The sequence below is a fragment of the Rissa tridactyla genome, chromosome 2 (genome assembly GCF_028500815.1).
Source record: "Rissa tridactyla isolate bRisTri1 chromosome 2, bRisTri1.patW.cur.20221130, whole genome shotgun sequence".
NCBI lineage: Eukaryota > Metazoa > Chordata > Aves > Charadriiformes > Laridae > Rissa > Rissa tridactyla.
The window spans coordinates 93637461-93653348 of record NC_071467.1 but is presented as its reverse complement, the minus strand read 5'-3'; the positions used below and the strand labels follow the sequence as shown (position 1 = coordinate 93653348).

Below are 15888 nucleotides of genomic sequence, written 5' to 3'. Positions count from 1 at the left end.
TGGCTTCTCCCCCACAGTATTGCGCAGTTTAGTGTGGAGAGTTGCAAAAACAAAAACAAAAAACAACAAAACCAAAACCAAACCAAAAAATAAACAAAACGACAAAAACCAAAAAATACCCAAAATAATAATAATAATAATTATTATAATTATAATAGTAATAACAATTTAAGGGATGCGTGAACTGGTTTTAATTAAGTAGAATGCACCTGGGTAGAGTTTCAAATGAATCATTGGTTGTGACTGATTTATCTATATCTGGCGTTAGCTTCGTTTCTGAACTGGTTCAAACATCCCTATTTAAAAAAAAAAAAAAAAAGATAAAAAAAAATAGAAATCACATATACCTCAACCATTTTTTTTTCTTATTCTATTCGCAAGAATATTACTCGAGAACGTTTTCTCTTCCTTTGAATTCTGGACAGTGAGATTTCAGTCTCCAGAAATTTTCGGAGAATTTTTAATATAGATATAGATATATATAGATATATATATATTATATAATATAGTCGGGGTCCGAGGCCCACTTCCTCCATGTCTGGTGAGAGCAGGAAAAGCGATTTTGCGGGGGGGTAGGGGTGGGGTGGATAAAGAGGGAGAGAGGGAAGGGGGGAGGGGGGGTCACAGTGCGGGGTGGGCTGGGCTGGGGGGGCTGCAGTGGTGGAATAGCACAGTGAGGCTCCGGCAATGCTATTATGGCTCTGTCTGTCCCAGAGGTCATGACTGAAGGACAATTAACAAACAAACAATAACGACGACAACAAGGACAACAACAACAACAACAAAAAAACAACGCTGGGCACTCCTAGAAATGCGCAGCTACAGTAGGATACATTTCGCTTAACCCCTTCAATAGTGGTGGCTGGAGTGTCGCCTGTTGCCGGCAACAGGAGCCATGGGGAGAAATTCCAGCTGCCAGCATTAAAGGGGTTAAATTATTGATATGAAATTTAGACACACACCTCAAGTCTTCAAGCATCAACCCCAAAATCTCAGGAAGAATTTTATTTTTTTTTTTTAATTTACTTTATTTATTTTTAACATGTCTTTATATCTGTAGTTTTATTACCAGTAGTATTTTCTTGCTCTAGAACATGACAGTAGCAAGATGACGGTAAGGCTCGCATTTCTCTCCTGCTTGCTTTCAACTGGAAGACGGAAGAACTTTGCTCTTTTAAAAAGTAACACACGCTGCCACCGATGTGATTGCAACACGACTCAATCTAGTAACTCGCAGTGCCTTTTCTCACGCGCCTGGAGGGGCCTTCCACCGCCCCCCTTCTCGCACGCTTCTCCCCCCAACACACACGCAACGCACGCACTCGCACCCACTCGCAGGCACTCGCTCCCCACCACCGGTGAGACGTCGCCCTGTACAGGCGTGACGATACCTCGCTGGCCTCCACTTGACTCTCCGGTCAGAGGAAGGGTTTCATTTTAAAGTACAGTAGAAGAGCTGCAACATAAGAAGAGGAGCTGGTGAAAGCGTTAGAAGTCAAAAAAACGTTTCGAGAGGGGAATCCAAGCTGCGTTACGCATCTGCGTGGGCAAATATTGCCCATTGGTTTCTGCTGACTGCAGAGACAAGCGAACTGATGGATTTATAAAATAATAATAAAATAATAATAATAATATACTGAAGCAAATCAAACATATATAACAGCGGGTGCATAATTTCCATAGGTTACGTTGCTATGTAACTCTTCTCTGCGTACATGCTCAGTCCACGATGGCCAGAAAAAAACCCTAGGGTTCAGAAGACCATTTCTAATGCTGAAAAGTGGAAACAAGCGTGAGGCTGAAATTCGTTGTTTCCTGCTTTTGGCTTGAACCACTTTGAACACCTTCAACTGCCACGTTGTTCAGGCCCGGAACAGGCTTAATGCTCCACCATGTGGCAAATGCAAGAACATCTACTGAGAAAAAACAATAAATCAACATCTCATCTGCATTTCCTCTGACTATTTCATATGAAATTCACATAATTTTTCTTCCAGTTATTGGCTGTGGTATCCAAGGGCCTCCCACCCCACTGCCCCCATTTCCAGCTCAGAGAACAAACACAGCGACTATCACAGATATACAAGAACAAGCTCACGCACACCAATACAAAAGGTAACATTAATGCTTAAATGAAAAAGGTCCTCTCCAAATAATTCATTAAAATATTAAAAAAAATCATTTTTGAAAAAAAAAAAATCTATGATACCAAAAGATCTAATAAAGTAGTAAGGCACTCAAATCAGTATATACTGTAGTCTCTTGCATTATTATACTGAAAGGCATATGGCACCACGTCCAGTCTGCCATACTCTTCCCCATAGCTGTAGGTCGCTCTTCCAAAAAACAAAGACTCCAGAAACCTTGCTCTGCTGGCTTCAGTTTGCGTGCTGGGACGGGTCCCACCTCCTAGCAAGTCACTCAACCCCCAAGAGCTGAGGCGCGCTGTCTGCAGAGGCAAGGATGTGATTCATGGGAGACTTTTTGTTGTGCATCTCCAGCAAGTCTTGAATGAAACCTGAGGGCCTCTCGTGCTCGGAGCTACCCCGAGGTTCCTGGTCTTTTGCTGTCTGTTTCTGTGCACTCTTGGTGGGCTCCACGAGGCAGGTGCCGGCTCCTCGCCCGCTCGGCCTCTCCTCTCTGCAGGGGGATTCCTTGGCCGTGCCGGCCAGGGGCTCTTTTCGGCTTCCCACGAGGGATGGATGGCTACCGATGCCCCCCGCAGAGTCGCACTCGTTTTCAGAGATGGGGTTGGTGCCACTGTGGCTTGACTCATTTTCGCTGTCTTCTCCACACCTCGACTGGGTCTCCTCCTTGTCGCTCTCCTTCCCGTGGTTTCGGGCATTTTTGACTTTCTGGTGTATGCGCTGGTGACGAACCAGGCTGTGTTTCAGAGTGAAGGTCCGTTCACAGGTTTGACACTTGTACGGTCTCTCACCTAGAAAAGAATTAAAATACCAAGTCAGCCGTAAGGTCACAAACACACCTCCCTCTTGTTTCAAGCAACGTGAGATGCTCTACACTTTGGAAATTCAGTACCTATATCAAATATGGATGTTGCATTTATGCACGTTTTTCGCCTCTCTACTATCAAACTAGCTGATGGCATGCAAGCAGGAATACAGATAAATCCCTTGGGGCACAAATGAAAACCCAAAACTAAGCGTCTTGAGATTTCTACAAACTTGGTATGGCCCAGCACTAAGAAACGAGGAACACCATAAGCCTCAAGTGCTCGTTAGCGTCCCATCTAATTTAGTCAGCAACTTTTCTGGAAGAAGTTTGCAGTCGTCCTCTGGAGCTCAAAAGCCTTTGTGAAACCAGCCCACCATGGGGACTCCCTGCTGCAGGTCAGCCCCCGATACATGTGGAGAGAGAGGACTTGAGATGGAAGGACAAGGATACTGCCCAGGTAACCGCGGTCAACAGCGCTTAAAAACCGAACCGAACAGCACGAGAAAACATCTCCCTCTCTCTTAGATGCTGACAGACGGGCAAGCAAATTAATCACCAAAGGCAAAGAGAAGCTGTCAGGAAATACCCTAGCCACAACAGCCCCTCCTCTTTCTGTGAAGCAGAAGACAGTATCACCACGTTTCCAAACGGACACAGAGCAGCTGAAGGACCTAGAGTGGTCAGGCATTCATGGGACACGGGAGGTGTCTTTTAGAGGTGATCAAAATTTACTGACAGAGTAAAAAAATGCCTGCCGTGGGATGTTATTTACAGAGCCAGTGGCGTTCCTCAGCCCACTGGTGCTTTAGGACAGGAGTGACATGTGAAAACCCCTGAAAAACCTCTTCACACCCAGCCCAGAAATGCTACTCGGAGGACAGAATTCTTCCTCTTATTTTGCAACCTTAAGCTGCTGAGCAGCTGCAGGCATCTTCTGCTGTAATCAACAAGTAGTTTACTCCCATCTCAGAGCTGCTTTTTGTACCTGAAACGCTTGAATACTTTCCTAAGCACGAGCTCATCAGAAAACAAAGCAACCAGAGCCCCACAGACAAAATTCCCCCAAAGTCCCAACCACGTGCAGTGCCCCAAGGTGCTGCCTGCCCTGGGGAACTGAAGGTCCCACCCTGACCAGTTCGTTTTCTGTTTCCGATTGCACCTACTAAAGATTTTTCAGTGCTGCAGTTCCATCAAGACACCACCTTGTGCCAATGAGCATACAATGAACAAGACACTTGCGGCTCATTTCCCACTTGTAATAATGCTCGGGATCGTTAATAGAAACTTGAGGTGGCTGGCTGAAATGTGCAAGTAGGTCCTGCTGTCCCTGGGAAGCATGGCGCTGCTTAGAAACATTTCTCTCCAGAGCCCTGCTCGGGCATCTGCTATCAAGGGAGGCCACGGCTCCCTGGGAGCACTTTCGGCCGACAGCCTTTGCCCACCCAGCACGTGGCCGTGGCCAGTGCAGTGCTGTGGCCCACCCCGCGCTTGGGCAGCCAGCACCAGAGCATCCCCCAGCTATTTGCTGGGAAGCAGCCTGCACTGGGAGAACGAAACGTTTCCAGCCCGAATGCCATTCAGTAGGCAGGCAGAGGTTTCTCGCACACTTCAGCGTGTCCCAAATGCTCCTCTCCTGAGTAATGGAATTCCAGAGCCTTGCAGTTATCTTTAAAAAGCCCCGTACATTAAAACTGAAGTATAAGCAATGTTACAACCTGACAGTACTTTGTCAATACGGTTGAACAAGTGGGAGAGAGAGAGGGAGGAAGAGAGTCAACCCACAGTATTGAGACAAAATCCTCAGTTGAAAATGCGCTGATCTAACAGCAGGGATAGATGGTATTTATACTTGTTAAATTTGAAGAAAGCACTGTCCCAGGTTCCCGTTCACCACCTACTCTATGTTAAAACATCCTTCAGTGTCAAATAAAAAAGAATGGAAGAAAAACCATGCTGACAAGCCTTGTGTATCTCAGCATGCAGTGCAAACGCTTAAAGCACACTGTATGGGAATCTCCTCGGGCACACACCAGTGTGTCATCTGGAGGTGAAGCTCAGTACTTTAGAAACTAGAATCTCCTCAAGGCTTCTGAATTAGTATGAAAATAGGCACAAAGAATGGGACCCAGCCCCTGTTTCACTTACGGCTCAACTCACAATTTGAGTCCTCGATGCCGGAAGAAAACAGGTCAGTTTTGCACTTGAGAGGTCAATAGTCATGATTCAGAAGGGTAGTAAGTTTGGTTAAGGCACTAGTCTTTGGTGTAGTTTACTAAACATCACCATTGATTACAACACAAATATTTTGTTAATCACAAAGTTCTTGTCTTCACCAGAGAGCATCTTCAAAAGACACAAAATGTCAAAGGACAAACGGCACCAGTCTTCCCCCATCAGAGCAGTTCACTGACAGGTAAAATGCATCGTTAATAAGAATGCATTAACAAGGATGAATGATTAATTCACCTTTGAGCTGGCTCATGACTTCATCTCCTCTGCATGGTACTGCTGCAAACTCTGTATCGCATAAAGCGATCCTGCATATTTTAACTGCTGAGTCAAGTCACCGGATAAGCATTTTACTACCTGTGTTCCACCTGTGTCCCCCTGCCCAAGCCTGAATGAAGAGCAGGGCCCCCACTGTAGCTTCGCCTTTCACTTAAGCAGCAGGTCATGCAGATCACCAGCACGTTACCCGTACCAGGCTTAGATAATCAGACAAAACCAGGCTCTCCCTCTCTAAACTTTCACTCAGAGATGAAGTCTTATCATACACTGCCAGGTTTCTCCACTGCTCTTCGAAATACTGGGAAGAGGTCAAGTCACGCACATATGAGAAGAAGGGAGTCAGACGCTGGACAGAACAACTGCATGGGGATCTCCATACATGTCCTCACTCCTAAACTCTGAAAACAAGCATGGGGGACAATGGTGTGGGAACTGAAGATAAGGCAGTGCTGACATTTCCTGCTCCCTCGACAGGCTTTGTATGCAGCATGGTAGGTTGGGGAAGAGAAGACACCTTGCAAATACCCACAGGACTAAAAGCAGTGTCTCCGACCTCAAGTGCTAGCAGCAATCGTGCACCTAGCGAGCAGATGCCTCAGTCTGGTGGCAGACCTGCTCATAATCTGTTCTGCTCTCAAGCCTCCTCTTACCTGTATGAGACCGCATATGTCGCGTCAAATCTTGCAGAGACCAGAAACGCTTGTTGCACACAGTACAGACTTTCTTTCTTTTGTCTGCTTTTGCAGTACTCTTAGCCCCATCAGTCTTTGGTTTTTTGTCATCACTGCTCTTCTCAGTGGACTTTCTCTCTGTGCCTTCCCCCTCAGAGATGCTTTCGCTCTCTTCATTCTCCTTTCCTGTTGCCTCACAGTCCACAGGAGACTCCACTACCTTCAAGTCCATCGGAGACTCTTCCTGCTCAAGACCAGAGTCCTGCATCGAGGGAGCTCCTGCATCATCCTGAATGCTTTTGCTTTCATCCTCACTGCTCCTTTCATCCTTTCTGTCCTCACGAGTGTGGGCCTTTTTGTGACGGCTAAGAGTGCCAGCAAACTTGAAGGTTTTGCCACAAATGTCACAGGCATGTTTCCTTTCAGTCTGAGAACTGCTGCCTGCACTCTGGTCACTCTCTGCCAGCTTGAAGTCCATTAATTTGCTGGCAAAATTGAGGTCAAGACTTTTATTACTTACAGAATCTTCCTCAGGGCCCTCTTCATATCCATCCGCTTTTTCTTCGGCATCCTCATCTGCCAGAGGGGAGTCAGCCTTTTGCTCCTCCTTTGGGCCGCATGCACTCTCTGGTAGCTCTGTTATTTCCTCTGGCTGTTCCTTCTCGCAGGAGGTCAGGTCCAAGACTTCGTTTCCTGTAGCTAGTGTCTCCGCATCAGACTGGCTGTCTGCAAGCAAACAGAGAGAAACTTTCAGTGGGATGCTCTCTGCTAATTCTCAACTACCAGCGGTAAAGGCTGCACACAGTCCCACGAGCATTGCTTCTGATCAAGCATCCCAACATCTGTTTCTCTTATCTGTGACCCAGGCTAGTAACTTACTGAGAAGAGATCAAAACACCACAGAACCCAATTAACAAGATGATTAAAAATCTGTAACAAAATGCTTTCTTTTCCAAAATGCACTCATTTTCTTGAAGTCACTAATATAATCACTTTTACCAGAGAACGCAAAATGCTGACATGTCAAAGAAGAGTTGAGATGGCTACTATTACAAATACACCATACCAGAGACGTGTATGTACTATTTAGAATATTTCATGTATGAAATTCGGAGATAGACAGAAGTAATATACAACCACATATTAATGAGACTAACTTACAAACTACAAGTAGTGGGAAACACTTTTCAAAGGGAATGTAAAGGCCTCATGCAACCAACTGGGACAATTAAATGTTAACGGTTAATGCAGACAATAACACAGATGGTCAGTTAAAAAAGTGGGGTATACATCATGTAAGCAGAAGATGCAAACATTTGTCCACGTGTGGGTCTTTGACACACACTCTTTGTTACACCGACACCACCTGGAACCAAAAAAATAAAAGCCAAGATGCAGTAACAAGCAGCATCCTTCGTTGTTTCACACTTCCCATAACAAGAAGGCAAAACCCACCTAACACATCCACCTTAATGACCCCCTCTGCTTCCTTATCAGTTTGTAGCATTAACATTGCTGAGGACATAACATGTGTCGAAAAAAATAAACCAGATAAGGAGAACAAAGGGCTGGAGCTGTACCTCTTACAAGCTCTACACCAATAGTGTACGCGTAAATAGGAAATAAGCTTGACTGGATCTGGAAGCCAAAGCTAACGATGATGCACGGCATGTAACTGCATCCCCAGTGCCACTTGCCAGCAACTGTCTCAGGACAAGAACTTAGCAAGTTGTGCTTTCTGAAAGCTGAAACTTTCCTTGCTTTAAGTCCTCCCCCTCACCCCCTTCTTGTTAACAGCATGCAGCCAAGGGAGCACACAGCCTAACAGGCATTTCAGCATTCATCTGCAAGCCTGATAGCTGTTGAGTAACTACAGGGATTTAGAAACTCTAGTAGAGCTGTTTAAGTTCTCCATTTGACACAGTACAACATGTGCTTGTCTCCGAATTGCCTAGATTTCCTATTACAGGCTTGTTTCATAAGCAAGGAGTAATGACAGAAGATAAGAACATAGTTCTCAGGCACTTAGTAGTTCGGATGCAACATAACTTGCATTGACCCCATCTCCTTGCACAAATTACAATAAATGGCCATTAAACACATGTCAAAGATAAGCAGCATTTCCAATAATCGTGAACACTTAATAGAGCATAATCCTCGATACACTTTTTCCTGGGAGGGTGGAAGGGGGAGAACTGACCTGTCAAAAAAACTAATCTCACCTTTTAATCAAAACAGATCCGTTTACATAGACAGTGGATTAAATAAAGTTCATGGCTCATCTAATTATCTGCCCATTAAAACATGCAATGGAGCTATAATCTGTGTATAATGCTAGAGAATTTGAGGATGTGGGCACTGAAAACAAAGGTCACCTACAAGTGCTCTAAGAATCTGCATTTGAATTCTGTGTTTTGACTCATTGCTCATTTCTTGGCTATATTAAGGCACACACACACAAAAAGAAGAAAGCTATTACAAACAAAAAGAGGTAATTTTTAAAAATCAAGCTGAAATGCAGAGGCATGATAATTAAGGGGAAGCATTGCTCCGCAACCCAGAGAAATGGGAGCCAGGCATGTATGAGAAGCCAGGCCCACGCATGGTGCTCCTGGATGCAAGGCAGGTAGCCGAGTCTCACAGCTGCAGGCAAGAGAGTGAGCCCAGAAGCCAAACCCGGACTGTATCTACACGGGGTATATGTTTAAAAAGGAATCACAGTCATGGCTTCCTGCCTGCCGCCTTCTTCCACACACTGCATTTGGGGGCAGGACAAGCGCATCTGGTTCTCACTGGCGGCGTCTCACCTTGGCCAGAGAGTGCGGATGGAAGAAAGGATAAATGGCAACCGATGTGATGCCCCACGGCTGCTGAAAGGGTCCTCGTCCTTCCCTGGACGCCCACTCCCACCCCAGCCCTTGCACAGCCCTAACATTCACATGGCCATGCAGTGACCAGGGCCTTTTTCACCAGGGCACGGGTTTATGTTGGACTGAAGTGACCCCCTAATCACCACTCCCTTTAGGCTAAGGGCAGGAAGGAACGGAAACAACAGGGAAGAGCAGTTTCCTCCCCAGCAGCCTTTGGTTGTCACCATCACGAAAACGTGTCTGTGGATGATGGACAAAGACAAAACCAGAGTGGCAAAGTGAGGCTGAGGAGCAAAGACCCTGAAGCGACACCAACAGAAACGGCTGCTGTACCCCTGACATTGGTGTTCATCCTCAGCAAAGTGGGGGTCACCTCCTGGCAGGCGTGAGCCACCCTGTCCCATTCCCAGCGAGGTCAGGAAACACTCCCCCGAGGGGACGTGCGTTAGGCTGAAGAAAGGACTGCAAGCAGAGCATGGATGGGCTTCATCAGGGAGCCGGGCAGGAAACCATGTGAGCTCTGTTAGGATGGAGAGGTGTGAAGAGCACGAAGAGACCGAGATAGAGAGAGCTCATTTTTTATCATACCCAGAGAGATGTTTTGTAACTCTTTGCTGACCAAAGAGAAGACAGAGGACGCAGAATAAGTTTGTTTTTCAACAGGAAATATCAGGAGCAAAGTGAACGAGGGCAATATACACTGGTAGCACTCAAGAAAGCACAGACCAAAACCAGAACGTCTTAAAACTCTGAAATGCAAAAGTCACGACTTTTACATTCAACATGTGTATATCACACATGGTTTTCCAATTCCCCCCTAATTTTCCCTAACTTTATCTTCTTCTGCTTCCAGTATTTCCAAAAATATATTCTTTTTCTTACAGTATACTCATCCTTCAATTAATCATATCCAAACTCTACCTCCTTTTTTGCTCTCCTCTGTGCCCTGGGCTCCTTCCTAGCTGCTATGCTGTTCTTGTGCTGCTGGCTCGCAATTACATTTTCCTGTGCAGGAGAGGTATGCTCCAAGGGATAGGTGGTCTGCACTTGTGGTAAGTGACGTTGCCTTACTAGCACAGGCAAACAGATGAGGTCAACATCAAGTAAAACAAACGTGAAGTTTAAACAACGTGCCTTCACGAAGGGCAAAGACCACTTCAGACATCAGGAGCACAGATGCACAGAGGTTTTCTCTCCCGAAGCCGGCCCGCCACCCCTGAATGAACACATTCAAAACGCCGGTAGGGACGTGGCCAGGCACATGCTGACACACGCACGTGCTTGGGTGAGCGCTCTTCCTTTTTACCCGCACAAACCAGACCTGACGTTTTCTTTGTCAAGAAGGAGTTTTGCAGGCCCCTTATGAAACTCCATGCATACCGTAAAGCAGCAGCTCGCAACAAGTCGAGCTGCTCTGTGGTTACCCCCAACCTGCGCGGTTGGTTTTGCAGCTGGTGAAAAAAGCGAGCTGCTTTGCACAAACCCCGGCTGTATGGGGATGGGTGAGAGTCAGCCCAGCTCCGCCGCACCTGAACTGGAAGAGCAGCAAGGGAGCTGTGGAGGTGTGTGGGAAACACCACAACCGTGACAACAACCACATTGGGTCTGGTGAGGGACTTCTCCCGCAGCGCAAAGGACGGCCGCAAGGGTATTCTCGCACTGGCAACCGCTCTGTCCGCTCCAGCAGAGGTTAGGCTTGGCCTATACTACTGTTTTTTCCCTGCTTACGTACCTATCTGCAGCAACAGAAAACCTTGCTGGCCATACAACTCCGGCAGGCTTGTATCTTACACAAGGAGGAGGATTTTGACCGAGCATTGAGATCTGGGCAAATATCCCTCCAACGACGCTGAGCCCCTCCTCAGATGGGTAATTCCCACTTCCAGAATTTTGCTCATTTACGGTGCAGAGCAGATGCCTGCATCCAGGTGGTGAGGAAGGCAAGGTGCATGGGAAAGGCCTGCCTTTTCTTTCACTCCTTCGCCATCTTTCACTTGCTAAGGTTGTAAAATGCTTTCCGGTCCGTTTGTGACCCCACAGATATTTATACTCGGCGAGTCAAGAGGACAAGGGCGGAGAGGTCTGTTTGCCAAGGCTCCCACCCACTGCCACTTCTTCAGTAACTGTGGGAGCAGAACGGACAGTAACCATGGGAACATGGACAACCAGAGTCATCCCTCCAAAGCAAGGACAAGAAGGTGACAATATTTAATGATGTCAATTCTGACACCGGAGTCAAAGAACATGGGCAAGGTTAAGGGACAGAGTCTCGGAGACGAGCAGGGAGGTAAGGATGTACGGAGGAAGGCAACATGAAGCAACCACTGGTAGTTCAGCTGCTGCCTCATCAGCTCCTGGGAAAAAATGAACTTCTCAGGAGATATATTCATAAGCAAAACCTCAAGGACTCCATCTGAGAATCCAAAAACTTTTCCGCTTGCATGAAAGAAACCACGATATAGTTGTAGCCAAAGTAATTTTTCCTTAGAACTGTGGAAAGAAAAGACTGTTTTGCTGAAGTCTATTTACAATTCAAGTTGCAGTTTTCAGTCAGCCCAGTCAGAAGAGTCCGCTTAATCTTTTATAGGCGGCAAGAAAGAAAGAGAAAGAGGGGTAAACTGCTTTCCTATATACACAAACGAAATTATCAAGAGAGACTCTGAATGTGTAAAGTTTCAGATAAAAGAGCAGATACAGATCAAGGTGGGGAGCTTGCTGGTTTGATTCTGTTTTCCCGTGGTTTTCTTTTTTCCTGGAACTAAGGTGGAAGAGAGAGTAGAACTTGAGATGCTAAGGAGTTATTGGATAAAACAGGGTGTTGTAAGGGAAACTGTTTTGTGACTTTAAAGCAAGTGTTTATTGCCAAACGTTCCTGACGTCCCCAGAGAAGTGTTAGAAAACCCATCACCTAAGTAATTCTATAAACCAGAGCAGAGTGAGCACTGGAAATGGATGTTGTACAAGCAGCTGGCATTATCAGGCAGATGAACTGATGATTTACTATTTTCCCTACATTAACTGAAATAACCCCAGCTAGTCCTCTAGTATAGATGCAGCCACCACTAGGTGGTAGCAGCCTAGTAAATTTAGGGTTTTTTGAACCCACTCACAATGCTGCTTCTACTTCCACCCATGAACTGGAGAACATCTTTCCAACCTGTGGAGTCAACTTGCAAAATTTTCAGAGTTATCTTTGTCGATTTTTATTGTAAATACTCTAAACACTAAAACTTAGCCACCTTCATTACACCACGTGCATACACAAGTTAAATATTTAAGTAGCCCACAGGTGAGGGAGCTTCCGTATCTGCATGCCTTTTGAAATGAAAACATTTGAGATAGAAAAGGTCTATTTACAGTAAATGGAATGGAATATATTTGGGCAAAAAGGAGAAAACCAACTCTGGAAAAAATACTGTTTTGCCTTTTACACAAGGCACAATTCCACTCCCCCCCCCCGCCAGCCCTGGACCTTCAAGAGAGCAGTTGAAACGACCAACACAAAGAAAGGTGTTCAGGACTATTTTTGACTGTACCCACCAAGTGGAAATGTTAACTGGAAGGAAGCAGGGGGGAGGGAACCCAGACTTTCGGTTTACACTGAATTCCACCGTTTAGCATAAAGGCAGTTTGACACAGAGTCGGTAATACAATCAGCAAGTTATACACCATCATCTCAGTATCTTCCGAGCAACAGCTCTAGCACTCAGGCCAACTTTATGGCTCTTCCATTTGCCATGCACCCCAGCAGCAAGCAACTCTTGCTTTACCCTGAGCTGTAGCTCTGGAGCAGCTGTTAAACTTTGCCTAACACTGAAAAAGCAGTTTCAAGCCCTTTGTCCTCTAGGAAATACCCACAAATGTAGTTCAGAGGTACAGACAGCTAGAACAGTTTGGAAAAACAAAAAGTCCCCCACTATACCCAGGGCTCACATGATTTCTGGAGAGATCACAGAGTGGCAGATATGTAGAGCAAAGATGAATTCTGCTAAACGCTAATCGGAAAATTCACTGCTGAGTATACTTACTTTGTAAATATTTGCCTAGTTAGCACAGAGCAATTGCATTCAACCCTCTCACATTAGGGGCACGGCTCTTTAAGAAAGGTGTCTTTCCTTAGCAAAGTCTCTTTCTGTATTATGTGACAGATAATCCCTTACTCCATTCCCATCCCGCATCTCTCCTCCATCAACTGTATTTTGTTGCAAGACGGGAGCATTCGGAAAGCCCTAGGGAGACGAAGGCAAGGCTGCTTTAACATGATGAAACTGGGCAATTCATTAAGTTGCTCCGCAATTTTGTTGTATGCCTCTCTGCCGGTACAGGTCTCCCGTGGGCCGACTGCTGCGAGCCAGGCGAGATGTCCTCAGTTTGCTTCAGGTGCTTTAGTCAGACCATTCCCTTCCTCTCCATGCAATAAGGACACGCACAATCCCCATCACTTACACAGCTTCCTCATCTCTGAATCCTATTCAAAACCACCATCCTGTTTTTTGTTTTGGTTTAAAACAAGACCAAAAGAAACCCTCTATAAACTTGTTCCCAGTGACACTCCATTGAATTGCACTTCCTGTCTTACACCTCATCTTAAATCTTCACTTTGTTTATGGCTGACCAAACACCATCCAAGCATCTCCCTTCATTCCCTTTCCTTTCAGCATACAGTGAAACCTGGACGATTATTTGCTTCAAAGTACAGCCCTCACAAGGGCACTGCATGGGAGCCCCAAACATGCTACTCACCCAGCTTTTAAAACCAGCACAAAAAGAGAAACGACCCCATTTTAAACTGAGCCACAGTTTCAAATTGTTAATCTACTTCCACCAATTTTGAAATCCATTTTTCTTGGACAATGGAGGGAGACCACAAGTCCAAAGCTGTTGAATGATTTTGGATCATGATTAAACACCGCTTGGCGAAGCCAGTTATAAACACTAAGCTGTGCTATAAAGTGCATGTGGTAACTATACCAGTATAGGATCTGGGCTCCTTCTTTGCTGTCTCAAGCTGCTGTCTGAAGACACAAAACATTTGACAGCAAAGCCAATTTCAACAGCATCTATCCCCAGTGCCTCCCAGGAGATGCTGCCAATTCCACACCTCAGCTGCATCAATGTGCTCTTTTAGGGCCATACTGCCAGCCAGATCCGGGAACTGATCTCACAACTGCCAGTCCCTCCCCTTGCCCTTTTCATTTTTTTGGGCAGCTGGGTCAGCTACAGCTGTGGGGATGAACAGTTGGGAACAGGTCGAGCCAGTACAGCCAAGAAGGGCTTTGTGTTATCCAACCGTGGCCCAAGGCTCTGTCTGCCGGGGGCAGGTCGAACCACTCTGACCAGCCCAGCGCCAGCTACGTGAGTGCAAAGAACAACATCTACGTTCCACCAAAGTCCTACCCATCTTACATGTTGTGCCAGCACTCATCCGAGTGGCTTTAGAAACACTTGCCTCCTCACCCTGTCGACTGGTTGAGCTGTGCTAGGATCCCTCTAATTGCAAAGAAAGTTTTCAATGGACCCAAGTAGGACGTTTTAGTTTCGCTCTGCCGTGAAGATCGTCGGAGGTGAGCACTTTCAGAGCCCTTTCTGCAGACTTTTGTTCTGCGAGGGGATCATGTTATAACATGAGTCTTCCTCTCTCACGCTGTAGCCATCTGTTGTCTGCATAGGCAGGATGAGCCCACGTGACACCCCAGATACCGTGCTACAGCCCTGTGAAGTTACGGGCTGTTAACATGGTAACAAGACAACTTAGTCTCTTCGTGATAGGCAAGATCAAATCACGTCGTAACATGTCTCCAGTGTGGCAGATTTTAATGCCAGACTAGTACCGAGACCTGTAGTACTGCATTTGAATCATTGCAAGGCAACGTGCCGTATTAAAAGAAGAAAGGATGAGAGAGCCTGGGAAGACAGCAGACTTTCCCAAACAAAACGGAGTTTGAAATGTAAGAGGAAAACCCTGTGCACGCTTTTGTGCAACCTGATCAGCAGCTACCCTGAGGTTGAGAGTAACAACTGATTCGTAATTTTAACTACCCTGACGCACAGAACCAACTTCTTGCTGCTTTTAGGTTTGTTACTTCAACAACTCTCCCGTGAAACCGCCTCAAAGTGACAGAAAGTGACCCTGTCTCTCCTGGAGGTGTGAATGCCTTACAGCAACGGCTCCCCTGTGCAAACACTTTCCAGGCAAGGCACATGTACCACCATCTGCTGAGCTTCTTTCTTGCATCCATCCCATTTGGTCAGCACACAAAACCCCCGAGTGACTGTGCTCACCCTTGGTTTCACATCAGCTTGTCCTTTCTGCCTACATGCCACTCGCCTGCCTACAACAAAGCCTTGCATGATCTGACAATCAATCTCCTTCACTGCTAAATTCTCAAAACAGAGAGGGCAATATGAAGGCAGGGGAGCTTCAACGCAGACGAATGTAAGGTAAAACGCGTCTGGAAAAATAATTTAAAACATGCCTATGGGATGCTGAATGTGGTACTGGCAGGTACATTCAGGCAGACGGTCTCAGAGCCATCGCTGAGAGCTCTCTCCAGGATCACTGGTTTGGCCTGCAACAGCAGCCGAACTAAAGCCAAGGAACACTGGGTACCATGAGGAAGGGTATTGAGAGCAAGACCAAGGGTGTCCCTTCGCTGCTGCATAAAGCCCTGGTGTACCCTTGTTTCAGGGGTGTGTGCCCTTCTGGTCTCCATGCCACAGGAAGGAGACAGTCGTGTTGCAGATGGCACACAGCAAACCCGATCCAACCGATGGGGCAGCTGCCCTGCAAGGAGACACCAGAAAGGCTCGGGCTCCTCATTTTGAAGGAGAAGGGAGTGCTGTGATTGATGTTTACAAATCGTGAAGGCAGCTGAGAGGGCACA

At 46.3% G+C, this 15888-nt stretch overlaps 1 protein-coding gene across 9 annotated transcripts in view; it reads right to left on the bottom strand.

Moving 5' to 3' along the window:
- Positions 1–618: 618 nt before the first annotated feature.
- RREB1 (ras responsive element binding protein 1) overlaps positions 619–15888 on the bottom strand; it is a 124959-nt gene continuing 109689 nt past the window's right edge. For 8 of the 9 annotated variants that reach the window (XM_054192619.1, XM_054192625.1, XM_054192621.1 and 5 more), the window contains 2 exons: positions 6114–6860; positions 619–2938 (listed from right to left, as the gene is read on the bottom strand). In XM_054192619.1, coding sequence (XP_054048594.1) covers positions 2418–2938; positions 6114–6860 — 1268 coding nt within the window. In that variant the 3' untranslated portion in view covers positions 619–2417. The remainder of the gene's footprint in view (positions 2939–6113; positions 6861–15888) is intronic. The other variant, XM_054192628.1, reaches the window with a different exon arrangement.